General features: G+C 42.7%; 1 protein-coding gene across 1 annotated transcript in view; it reads right to left on the bottom strand.

The window, feature by feature from the left end:
- LOC126041974 (BEN domain-containing protein 5) overlaps positions 1 to 13,511 on the bottom strand; it is a 980,738-nt gene that overhangs the window by 217,585 nt on the left and 749,642 nt on the right. Inside the window, exon 7 of the mRNA XM_049808428.1 lies at positions 10,770 to 10,859. Coding sequence (XP_049664385.1) covers positions 10,770 to 10,859 — 90 coding nt within the window. The remainder of the gene's footprint in view (positions 1 to 10,769; positions 10,860 to 13,511) is intronic.

Below are 13,511 nucleotides of genomic sequence, written 5' to 3'. Positions count from 1 at the left end.
AGCTCCACAGAAATAAATTAGGGCCACTCCCTGTCAGTACAGATGTGCTCCTGGCTGCTAAGCAGAATATGTCATAAGCTCCCATCCTCCCCTCCAGAGAAAATCTTGCTGTGAAAATGGAGCCACAATGCAGATCCTAAAGGTGACAGTAATTAGTATTGAAGAGTGAATATTCAGAGAGTAAACTGTCCTCACATGAGTAGGGTTGCCAGAAGCAACTGACATCTCTGCTTGTAAAGAGGTAAAATTCTCCAGGAGGGTATAAAGTACGTGTTTCCATCTGTAGAGCACAAGGGAGGAAGTTAGGAGGATATAAATTTCAGGGCTCCTCTAAGCATTGGGGGGTTTTGTTGTTGCTGTTTTAGGAAGACGAAAAAACACCATTTCCTAAAGAATTCTGTTTGGAGACAGTCTTATTGCAGAATCTACTTTGAAGCATATTAAACTAAGAAGGAATAAGATGCTCTTGTTCCAGAATAAGAATTACTCAAGGAATGTTCTATTGCACTCTACATTCACAGCCTGCCTCAGATGCAAATGAACTCTCAAGTGCCAACAAGCCCTCAGACAGAAGCTCTCCCCAAGCACTTTGCAGCAATGGGTTTAAACTCTGGCAGCACTGTGACCACATAAGCTAATGTCAAGGTGCTATTTCCCTCATATCCTTGGTCATTAGGAACATTGCCAAGAAGAAGAAAAAAAAATAATCAGAGTTCACATGTAACCAGGCTTGAAGACTGTCTAACTTTCTACTTGGAATAGTCAGACTGAATTTTAACGTCTTAAAGGTAAATTTTACTTTAATAAACAGCCTCTTTTACTGCATGAAAGATACAGACATCAGAAGGGAGGGGTGCCACTGAACATGCTGGACAAACTGAGATCCCAGACTGACATGCACATTGCAAAAGTAAGGGTTTATTTCAAAGCCACTACAGGGGGCTGTTAGCTGAGCATGATGGCAGTCACTTCCCAGCTGCCGTCTCCAGCACAGGGCAGGCAACCTTCCTGCAGGGAATTAGGGCTTCAGTTCCAAGGGGTTTCCAGTTTTGATCCATGACAGTACAGCTTGCTGTTCCCTACTCCTCCCCAGGATTAAAAGATAGACCCAACTTTGAAAAGATGGTACCTGGGAGAAGACTGGGTCACGGGATTTTTCAACTCCACTCTTGATTCTGTGACAGACTGTCTCCCATTTGACAGAAGGTGATTAACGCTCAGCGAGGCTGAATGGCTTCTCCTGTACCAGGGAATTAGCCACCCTCCTGTTCTCACTTTGCTGTTATGACACCAAGCACTGATGTATGTAAGGGGATTGGCTGCAATGGTGACTAGTGCCATACAAAAGCCACCATGGCAGTAGAAATTTAATAACCATGGAAACTGAACTCTTTCAGTGATGCTAGAAATAGCTCCTTTTTTGGGTAGGTGGAGGCCCTGGTGAACAAGAACTTGCCCTGTTGTTATTGTCTGTGCCACATATGTTCTGTAGTCACTCAAAGACCTGGCTTATGCTTGACCATGACATAAGGCAGGGTCCAGCTTTGCAATATTTTGCCTACACGCTGTACCACTGACTGAAAATTGTGAAGTAAATTTTGAAAATTTTGAAGAAATTTTGCCATAAGATGACTTACAGGCTTTTCCTTTCCTCTTTTTTAACTGAACACTGAAACAGATTTTTACCTTTCTTTGTTTATTCCCTCCCCCCACAATGTCTTTTTCCTTCAAGTGATAAAGTGACAAAGAGTGGGGAGACAAGAAAAAAAGAGAGAAAGGGAAAATCAGAGAAAAATAAAAGTGAGCTTGTATGAAATTTCAAATAAAGCATTCTCTTTGCGAACATGTGGCTTTAAAAAAAATACAAATTAATTATTTTTCATCCTTCTCTAATTATCTTTTACATTTAACAGCAGCAAAGACTAAAACAGTAACCTCCAAATCAGAGCATGGATACCAGGGATGTAGTACCAGTTGCTGATCATGTAATAAGTAATTGGACCCTTAAACTAACACTATAGGGCACACCTGGAAATTGTCACTTAGGGGCCACATCTGTCACTAAGGAACCAACCTTCCTGGGGACGGTGACTTTTTAGAGAGTTCTGTGCCACTGTTCAAAACCATCCTAAATCCACACTTCCTGTCTACCAAGTGTTTAACAGAAGTTTGTCCATGCATTAGGGCCGCAGCAAAGCAATTTGTGCCTACATTTCTTCCTAGACAAAATTAAGCAGGACTGGTAAAGAATGTGCTGGGGCGTGTGCCCCATTACACCTCCTCTCCATCCTCAGAGTCCAGAGAAGCAGGTCGGTATTGAAAGAGCAAAGACAGCCTCTAAAGTCAAGGAGACATGCCTCTTATAAACACGTACACAATACCTTGTGACAGGCACACACTGAGCACATGAGCAATCTGTGCAAGGGCAAAGGAAGAATATCACCCAGGTGCCCTTGTGTCAAAGAAAAGTTTCCAGTGGCCAAGTCCTAGTCACACATGAATGCTGGCTCCTCAGAGCAGCAGCTATAGCAATGCAGAAGGAGCAAGAAGGCAAGTGCAGGGCATCTTGGAGACAAAAGAACTGAAAAAAAAAGAAAAAAGAAAAAAGAAAAAAAAAAATCAATTCAGCTGAACTGAACCAGGGCAGGAGAAGAACAAAGGGTCAGAAGACAAAGCTGGAAACAATAGACCAGCAAGATTAATATCAGTTGTGAGGAAGAGCTGGGACACTACTGAAGGAGAATGGAAAAGGCTTAAAGAAAAGTATAAAAACTAGAAGAAATTCCTAATTGTGAAGCCTGACGTACCACTACAACACCTGCAGCTTGATCAGTACAGATCTCACATGCTGCTACACTTACAGAAAGGGCTTCATCTCACAACCTGGATTCCTTGAAATTAATGATGGTCACCTACTAGAAGCTGTTTCTTTTTTCATTAACAAGAGCTATGCAAATGAGATCTAAAGACAACCCCAAACTTCCTGTGGTCTTTACAGCTCTATTCTGAGTTTTGCATATTCATGCCCTGGTCTAATTCGACTGAGGCAGGACTTCAAGCTTTCTGCCTGGGGTTTCCCCACTAGCGACAGATGCTCCAGCAGTGTTTGAGCCATGCACGCAAAGTCCAGTTGGGGGAAACTTGCACGCATGGTACACTGGATGCTCCTGGCCAGCTGGACTGCTGCACAGCCACGGACTCAGCAGGCAATGCCACAAACTGTGTATTAGCTAAGACTTCCAGAGGGCTTGCTCTCCCATGTAGGCCCGGAGATCTGTTGCACAGGCATAATACTGCTCCCTAAAAGTGCAGGACTTGCTGCCTATGGCCATACAGACCAACACACACAGAAAATTGCCCTGACCTAATTGATAACTGGGAAGATATGGATAAGCATCTTAAAAATCCACTTGGACTACAATTTCTAGTGAGAAAAACAGTCCATATTAAGGAAAGCCAAGTGACCATGAAGTTCAGCTGAATCAATATTTTCTCTTTTTCCTATCCTCAGACATCAGCAAAGTGCCACAGTGTGCTGTTACAAAGATGATGTGCTTTGCCCTAGAGGCAGGTTGGTTAGGGCTGGAAGGAAATGATCTTTAAACTAATGTTATTCAAAAGTATGAGCAGTCAAGAAACATTGCAAAACCAGTATATTTAAGAGATTAATTGGGCAATCCCACTCGGAGACAAAGCAAATTTGCCTGCTGTTGTGTAGTAAAGCCTTTCTCAACTCTCCCTCTTGAAGACCAAGGGCTCCTTTAGCTCTCTGATTATTGTAAAGAGGATTAGTTAAGCAGAGGTAGTCAAAGGCCTGCCCTGGGAAAAGGGCAAACTGAATCAAAGCCACTTGAAGTTTCTTCGCTGCATAGGCAAAGCTGACCTTGTTGTCCCAGGGATGAGGAGTTAGGACTGATCTATTCCTCCCACTGGAATATGCAAGATGAGCATGCAGGGCTAGGCTTGGGGGGCGAGCCTGCCTGGCAAGTCCAATTTCCCATTCCTGCTACTACTGATAGGATGGAAGAGATGAGGCACCAACTTCTGCTGTTGGTGGGAAGGGGTGTCCCAACCACGCAACTGCCTTCTCCGCACATGATGCAACTCCTCCCTCAGAGGTAGCCCGGGTGTCCAGAGCTCTAGGGATACCTTCTTGCCTTTGCAGACTGCAGCCCCCAGCCTCTGCACAGCCACTCTGCCCACCCTGCCACTATCACACTTTCTTCTCTTCTGTGCAGGGGTTTACTGGCACATCCAGAAAGTATATGTAGTAAGAGAGTGAATCACATAACTCTATAGCCAGAGAAATTTAGCCTCATTATAAATTTCTTCCAGCTCAGGAAACCAAGCGTATAACCTCTCATACCTGCCTGACACCACAGTGAATTGATTCAAAACCTGTGGTATCTTGTAATATCTAATGTCACTTTGGGTAGCAGGAATTCTTCTAACAGTCTATTTACATCAACACAATTTTAAGAGGAGCTTTTATTTCCGTTACTCCAATATGGATGTTTTATATTCTCAGAACAACCTCTCTCTCTCCTGGGATACTTCACACTAAAATCCCATCCAGGAGATTTACAAGGGACAGACAATAGTGTTTTTCATGTTGCTTTAGAAGTCAAGGAGAGTGTGTTTCCCTTTGTATTAAAAGCTTAGGAGCTGTGCACTTAAAGAAAAAAAAAAACCTTAGTGAGAAGGATGAATGCAGTCTAACAACTTTAAGAGAGCCCTGCAGCCCATTTTATGGTTGGGCTGTTGAATTCTGTTGTCTGTCTGCTTCTCATCATTTGGTTTCCTGAACCCCTATAAATGAGACCATGAACTGTAGCTTCTGTTCACCATGTTCCCTCACTGCTTGTAAGTGCTAACCTGCAGCTAAATGAACAGGAGAGTGTCCCCATCCTCTCCTGCCACAACTTATGCATATCATCTTATGCATGCAGAATACCATTCATTTTATAGAAGATTTTTGCTTTTTTTTTTTTTTTTTTTTTGACCAAGAGCAGTCACTTCTAGGGTGGAGCTGTGCAGTATCAGATGCATTTTCCTATGGATTGCAGCCAGAAGAGGAGGTTTGCAAAGGATACAAGTATTGAAAGGGAATGGAAGCTCTGTGTATCTTTGGGATGGCAAGAGAGTATAAAACTCCCTTAAAGTGGAGCTTCTGTTTGGTTCAGTTCTCTCCAGTATTAGCAACGCAGCCCACAAACTGAAACACTGGCAATGGCCCCCACAAAGGGCATTCCCACATCAGAGAGCACTCACAGGTCTTCTGCATGGCCAAGGCAGAGAGCACCTTCCTGCATCCACCAACCTGCATTACAAACTAAGCCTTTTTACATATGGAGGCATTCACTTTGAGTCTAGAAGTAGCCAGGAAAGCAGAAGTGTTTTCTTCCAGTCTCTTTCATTTGGCGGAGAAGACGGAAGCGAGACTTTACAGTAATATAACAAACATGCATGTTTAAGATCCCCACTTTCTATGGAATCCTATATTGTTTCCTCCTCTGGTAGGAAATATAACCGAGAAATGAAGATGACTTGGCTTGCTAGAAGGAAGAATACAACAGATTAAGTAAGGTCAGAACTGATGCAACCCATGCATTTATTCAGATGCAAGTTCAGTCCAATATGAAGTCTGGCAGATGATGCCCTCAAGCTTCTGAGGGCCCCATCATTATCACAACAGGCACTTTCTGGGTTCAGCGTTTTCCTCCAGTACAGCTGCTGTTACCAAAAGCATCCTATGCCAATGCCTACAGAAGTCAGTTTCATTTCTTTAGGAGAAATTTATCCCCTGGAAACAGCTAAGCAAAGTCATCACCTCTGTTACTTCAGAAAGGTTCTTTTCACATGTGAAGACTTCATTAGCTGCATTTACTCTTGCATTTAAAACATGGCCTGTCCTGTTTCAGTTACTATCACTTATGCCCCAATGGTCAAAAGACTTATGCTTAGTGACAGAAACAGAAAAGCAGTTTTTAACCCCAACAGCTCATTCCTCCTCTTTCTTCATAATAAAAGACAGAAGTTGGCTAAAATTCCAAGTAGGACCAACAAGTTTCAAAATTACTCTTCTCACACATACAACTGCCTTTCACACAAGCAAAACAACCCCCAAGTCCCACTTCACACTCTTACTAACTCTTTCAGGGATGCTGCAAGATCAAATTCAAAGGATTTGAAGGCATTGCCTCCATGAAGTGAACTAGAAAACTGCCACCACTTTTAAGAGGCCATGTTGGAATCTATCCAGGAATAAATCCTTCATAGCACATGGAGCACCTTGGTCACATAGAGAGCAAGTTCAACTACCCACTAGCCCAGTGAGTTATTGTGCAACAGCAGGACTCCCAAGACAGCTGGTGGAAGCCTTGTTTTCAGGCGGTCTGTCCCCTTCTACCCCATTCTTTAAACTTGAAACAAAATTCTTATGAAAGTTTTCAGATTTTTTTCCTTTCCTCTGCTGGCAAGAGGGTGGGGGTTAAAAACACAAACTAAGAATGTTAACAGAAAACCAAGAGACATTGCCCAGTGTAGTCTGGTTTTTCATTTCATTTCATCTGATTTAAGGTGAAGCGAGAGGGAGCATTCATTTAAGCAGCTGTAATGAAAAAAGATTGATTGAAAAGTCATTTTTGCTCTATTTCTTATGGATAAGAGTCCCAGGTGTCTGTTTTCCTTATATTTTCTTTTTAATGGCTGTTCCCTATTCAGCCCATAAGCTTCAAGGTCAGCTTCAGGTCAAATTACACTTAGCACAAGATGCTCAGCAACTGCAAACCCAGCTGTGGGATCCCTCTCCCTCCCCTCTTGCACTGGGTCTTCCATTCTGGGCTCCCAGCCTGGCAAACTATATGAAAGTAAAATGCTTAGGGTACAAATTTTCATTTTTGTGTTTTAGATGGCATAGAGGATGCCACACTGGCAAATGTGTTAAAAAGACAACAAACAACATCCTACTAATAGACCATGCTAAGTCTATGATGAAAGTACATGTCTAAGTACATCTAGACATGCTTAAGCTTGCAATTACTGAGTGCTGGCAAAAGCCAAAGCCTACAGGACAAACTTAAACATAGTAGTCACCACACATCTCCCACAACTTTCTATGCACATAAATAGTGAAGGACAGTTGCTTATCTACCACAAAGGAAATAAAATCTAGCAGCCAAAGGAAGGAAAATAAGACTGTAAAAATACTGGGGGAAAAAATACTCCTATTGCCAGATCCTGGATAAAATCCAAAGCTTTGAAAAACTGGCTTATCACCAGTGTTTAGAGGGTAGGGACTTGTACAGATTTTACACACACATATTTGTGCACACTACATACATATACAGGTGTTATCTGACATCTGACCCTATCTGCAAGAGTTAATAATTTACTTGCCTTAGCAGTATAATGTAGAAGACAGAAAATAGCATATGTTTTCTTAAATAAAAATACTGGTGGGAAGAAAATGAGGAAAAATATCTAAGAAAGGAAAAGAATCTAAAACCACAACTTCAGAAAAATCCCTCAGAAATGTGAACAGCCCATGAGAGATGAGTTCAAGCTGTAAGATGAATTCACGCTGTTTTGTGTTGCAGTACAAAAGCCCTGCAGGAGCAGCAGTGACTCCAGTTGGTTAGAAAATGGTCTATAAGAGCAAAGTGAAAACAACAGTCCACTTCATCCTAGACCCTACTCTTACTTACTCATCCCCAAACACGACACAAGCATCAATGTTCATGATGACCGTCACAGCCTGAGGAGGAAAGCACTGTCCTACCTTTGGATATAAAGGGTATTCATGCGAATATATTCTCCGGTGACTAACTCTCCATCTCTGTCCCTGAACTTCACAACAAGCAGTTAAGAACTATCAGCAAAACTTCCTAAAAAGGCTAACCTGAAGCATCGTAATAACTCTTAAAACACCAAAACAGAAACAAAAGGTTCTTAATCCATCTTTCTATGAAGAGGCCCTCTGGGGTTTTGTCTGCCTTTTAAGGAAGTGAGCTACAGCTCAGCAGCTGCACCATGTATGAAATATTATAGCACTTGGTTTTAACTGCTGGATGAGGTGCCTAATGATTCTAGAGAGGTCTGGCTACTGCTGCAAGCACTCCACAGCTGTAAGGAGACAGAGGTGCGTATCCAAGTTTACAATACTTGTACATCTGCAGGAATACGGGGTATTTGTATCCAAAATTCAGTTTTCAGTGGATTCTTCATAATGGAATTTGAAGAAGGATGACACAGAAACAGTACAGCTCTGTATGGGAAGATGACCTTATGGTCTTTTCCCACAGGAACACAAAGATCCTTGCTTAGATTTAATCTGTGGGTAAAGTGTAGGACAAAGGACCAATAGACAGGACCAAGTATATCCTGATGTGTCAAGGCTAGACAACTTGCTTCTCAGGGTATGTTGCCTTATCAAAAAAATGGAAGATGTAATAGGGAGCTTCCGTCAGGCCCCAGGAAGCTGATGTTTGGACTACACATTGCTATATATCCTTAGCAGAAAGCAGGGCAAAGAGGTCAGGAAGAGACTTGGCTAGCTCAAAGACAGGTAGAAAAATGAGTAAGGAATCAGTTATGAGCTTAGAGCTTTAAAGAGGAAGACAGAGCCTGAACTGAATGACACCCAAGATCGACTGAAAAAATGAAGAAGAAAAAAAGAAAGCTTGTAACTCATTATCTATTGCCCTATAGGTTGATTCTCCAGGCCTGGGCAGTCACAGTTCTTATCTTCCGTATACGAGGTGCTGATTGCACCTGGGGAATCTTTGGGATTAGCTTCCATATCTTAATACTTCAGGTGGAGAGCATAATCAAACATTCAAGAAGAAATCTCTCTACCAAGAAAAAAAAAAAATCCTGACATGTTCCATATGCACTGGGCTGGCATTTGGATACTAAATCTGCAACACCTAACTCTGCCAAAATGCTTCCCAAGACTCCAGAAATAAAATTCCTCATTGTGCCCTCACTTGACTGCCAAAGGGATCCTTTTTATCCCTTCTTTTGACCCTCCCCCCCAAAAGTTTACCAAAGATGGAGCAAGCACCCAATTTCACATTTGGCAATGCTAGAAACAATGCAGCAATGGCCTTGAAATGTTTGCCATTTCTACTTGTCTTACACTAATTGCACACACAAGGCAGCTTCATCTGCACTAGGCAGAATGGCTCAATGCACAGCGGAGTTCAGTGCCTTCAAATCCATGCATTCCCAAGCGAGTCAAGCGTGCATTATAACTGCAGTCACAGCAAGTTTCTGATGTGCTTCTCCAAGACCGATCCCTTCTTTTTCTTATCTTTTCCCCTCTCTTTTTGTTTTAATTTTTCCTACAAAACATGAAGTTTCTCTGAGACAATCAGAGCATGACTTCCATCCTGTTGTTTCATCAGGCTAAGCATGCCACCTGCTTTTTCAGTCCCTTTTTTTTTTCCTTTTGAATAAAATCTCCATTATTAAAATAAAACAACGTCATTTACAAAGTACCACCTCAGCAGCATGCCTCAGCCCTCATTTCACAGGGCTACGCCAGCAGCCACAAACAGAATCCAAGCATCCAATTAAAAATCCATATTCATTAACAAACATCATGTGTACTATAATGCCCTGCATTGACTATGCCACTACAGGAGATGGGAAACTAACTGAGTTTTCCTGCTCTCAGTCTGAAGCACCATTTTATTAAAGGAAGGGTTTTACCTTTGCTACTCCATGGGCCAGCAAGAAGAGGCCCAGCGTCCTGTTAGCCCATTAGGCTAGGACGGCAGAAGTGACAGCTGTTGACCTTTTGCCTTAGAGAGATGCCAGATATAGGACCTTGCCAGGATGAGGAGCACACAGAGAAGACCATGAAACTGTGCCAGACCTCTCCCACCGAGGTCTTTAGGTACCAACAGGGCCAGTTGCAAACCAATCTGTGGCATTACAAGCAGCCAACGTAATAAACTCTGCATATGCTTGATTGATGCAACTCATTGGCTAGGCAGGGCCAGATCCAAGCTGCTGTAGTAAATTAGAATATTGCCTTGGCTTCAAGGAAGTTACGTTGATTTACACCATCAACAATTTACCACCACAGAAAGTCACATACCGTAAGTACAATATTTCAGACCTATACAATGAAGTTATAGGAACACATGCCAGGATTATTTATTTATTTGTACCCACAAGCCTGAGATTTACAACTCTTTATAAATACAAGCTGGGCAATTTGCTTTCTATTTTTAGCAGGAATGCTTTGTGCAGGGAACAGCTGTCAGCCACTGGGAGCTGCACTCCTCAGAGCAGCAGCTTCAGACAAATAGAAGACTCTTAGAATTAAATTGGAGAACTAGGGTCACTGCTTTGTGGTGGAAAAGAAGCTGAAGATAGTAGGCAGCAAGAAAGCATAAGCACTTAACAGAAAACCACTCTCAGAGCTTTTCCAGCCTGTTTTCCTAAGAAAAGGAGCCTTACCTGATCGCACTGCATATGTACGAGTGTGACTGAATTCTTCCCAAATAGCTTCAGAGCCCACTGTCCAGTTCTGACCAAGTTCAGCAAACATTCACAAGACACAGAAGTAATATATTCCAACTGCCTCCAAGAAGAGAGGCAGCTGGGTAGAGGCGAGAGATTCTGCTAATATCCTCACAGTGGAAAAAACTGTCGTGTGAACTCAGTCTTCTATCAGATCCAAAGCCATGCAAACCCAATACATGCATCAATAGGAAATCAGATCTCATCAGTTCTGCCATCTTCATGCAGACACTCACCTTGGCACACAAAGGAAGATGGTGTTTCCCCAGGGTGGACTCGTGCAGTGATGAACACCACTTTCTGTTCAGCCCCTGGACGCAGGTTCGCTGCAGCAGAAGGGGGTGGCAGAGCACAGAGGGAAAAATAGAAAAAAAGATCCTTAAACTGGGTCCCATATGTAGGAACAAAAGGCCATTAATTTTTAAAGCATATCCTTTTATTAAAATTGGTCATACATTATAAATAAGCACAATCTATAATTAAAGGAGGCAGCGTCACTAGGTCTCCATACCAGGCCATATAGCAGACTGCACAAGGGGTGCAAAACTAATGACATGTAGCCAAACCTGCAACAACAAAGTTAGCTCTCTGTGAGTTAAACTGCACTGTAATTGCTCTCTCACTTGTGATAAATGTCCCCCTGGGGCAATAAGAACAACAGTGGGGCTCCACTCACAAGGTAAAGCCAATTGCACCCTGCGTTACACTTGATACAAGCCTTAACTGTGCCAAGCAATGGTAAAGTGCTAACAAATGGTGTTTATTAGGCTTTGCTCTGGGGGATTTTGGGAGGTTTGTTTTTGTTTTGTTTTGTGTCTTTAATCTCTTAACTATTTGGGACTGCATCTACCCTGACTGAAAGAGATGTTCAAAAACAATAAAATATGGAAAAGAGACCAGGATTAAACCCAGCAACCTTCTCCAGTGAGGGCATGAAAATGTGCTGAGTCCCCTTCAAATTACAGATAGGTGGAAGGGAGACTTAGATCCCAACTACACTGAACTTGACATGCGTTAATCCGCCAGTATTGAAACCACACTACTTTGGCCACTTCCTTCAGCCATAAACAACATGGGTCAATCAGGATCTTTTCTCTGTTTGTGCAGTGACTGCATTTAATAAACAGGAAATAAAAATTACGCCCTTTCAAAATAGGTTCTGGGAATTTTAAAGACCATAAGAGGTCAGGACCTCAGTTCAATGTCTTATCTAGCTCTGAAAACACACAGCAGGGGTAATACTAAACACAGCAGGATCCAATTGCTAGAGACAGTTTAAATCTTTGTTTTGAAATAAAAAGTTTACACACTGAAAGGAGACTGGAAACTAAATCCAAGCTTTTTTTTTTTTAATTAGGTAGATGCATTATATATAGACACCCAAACATAGACTTTTAATTTCAAAGATGTTTGGGAGTCCTTGAGACCATACCTGAGTTATTTTTTTAATTTCCTGAATTCTTAGAAATGCTCAGTTTCCCCCAGTGATAAATCACACCTAACAGCACCACAAGAATAATCAATATATTTTTGGTTGTTCTCAGGAGACAATCTCAGCAGGTTTCTTTTTTATTTCCTTAGCCTCTTTAAATGTCCTACAGCTGCTCACCCTGTAACTCAGCCATTCATTTGTTCTTTCATACTCCAGCTTCACCACTCTCTGGTGGTTTTGAGCCCCAGAAGCAAAGAAATATAAGAAAGAATGTCTCTGACAAACATAGCAGCTGTTGTGGTCAATTCTGTCTGCAGAAGAAAAGTGGGAGGCAGCAAAAAGGAACACAACACCATCAGCTAGAAGTCGATGACCACCCCACATCATTTGCATTAACATTTAAGCAGCGTGGAAGGAAGGAAATAAACCTGACCCTATGGAAAGAAATTCTAATCCATTTTTACAAGAAATGAGCAGAGAATCCTATAACCAGTACTAGGGGGGTCCTGCCTCCAGCCAGGTGGAGGACAGGGACAACCTCCGACTGTGTGGATTTGATGGCCTGGCACATCAGACCCACAGGAGCATAAGGCTCTAGTAGTTATCGGTGCACAGCGTACCTCAGTGCCATCAAGCTGTAAGGGAGCAGAACCCATTCGTATTTCTGGAGTGCCGGGGGAGCCCAATAGTTAACTCTGTTGGAGGTGGAAGTAAGCCTAACTGTGAATGAGTGGCAAAACCACCCCACTGTGACTGGCCCAGAGGCTCCATACATCCCTGATGTAGACTATCTCAGGAGAGGGTATTTCAAGCACCCAAAAGAGCACCCGTGGGCTTTCAGTATAGCTGTCTTGGAAACAGAGAAAATTAAGCAGTTGTCTACCTTGCCCGGTCTCTCAGAGGAACCTTCTACTGTGGGCTTCCTGAGAGTTGAAGAACAAGTGCCAACCGCTATCACAATGGTACACCGGTGGCAATATCACACCAACCAAGCCTCCCTGGTTCCCATCCATAAACTGATTTGTCAACTGGAGACCCAAGGAGTGATCAGCAAGACTTACCCTTTAACAGTCCCATGCAGCCAGTGCAAAAGTCTAATGGAGAGTGAAAACTAACAGTAGACTATCATGGCCTGAAAGAAGTCATGCTGCCACTGAGTGCTGGCATGCTGGACATGCTAGAATTTCAATATGAACTGGAGCCAAAGGCAGTCAAATGGTGCACCGCAACTGATATCACGGATGTGTTTTTCTCAACCCCTTTAGCAGCAGAGTGCAGGCCGCTGTTTGCTTTCACTTGCATGGTCCTCCAGTACACCTGGAATTGACTGCCCCAGGGGTGGAAACGCAGCCCTACCATTTGCCATGGACTGATCCAGACTGCACTAGAACAGGGTGAAGCTCCGGAACACCTGCAATGCATTGATGACGTCATCATAAGGGCAACACAACAGAAGAAGAGAAAATAGTCCAAATCCTTCTGTAAGACAGTTTTGCCATAAACCAAATAAGGTACAGGGACCCACATAGGAGATTCCATTTTTAGG

This window comes from Accipiter gentilis, chromosome 8, assembly GCF_929443795.1.
Source record: "Accipiter gentilis chromosome 8, bAccGen1.1, whole genome shotgun sequence".
Lineage (NCBI taxonomy): Eukaryota > Metazoa > Chordata > Aves > Accipitriformes > Accipitridae > Astur > Astur gentilis.
This window is presented reverse-complemented; position numbering and strand designations above follow the sequence as displayed.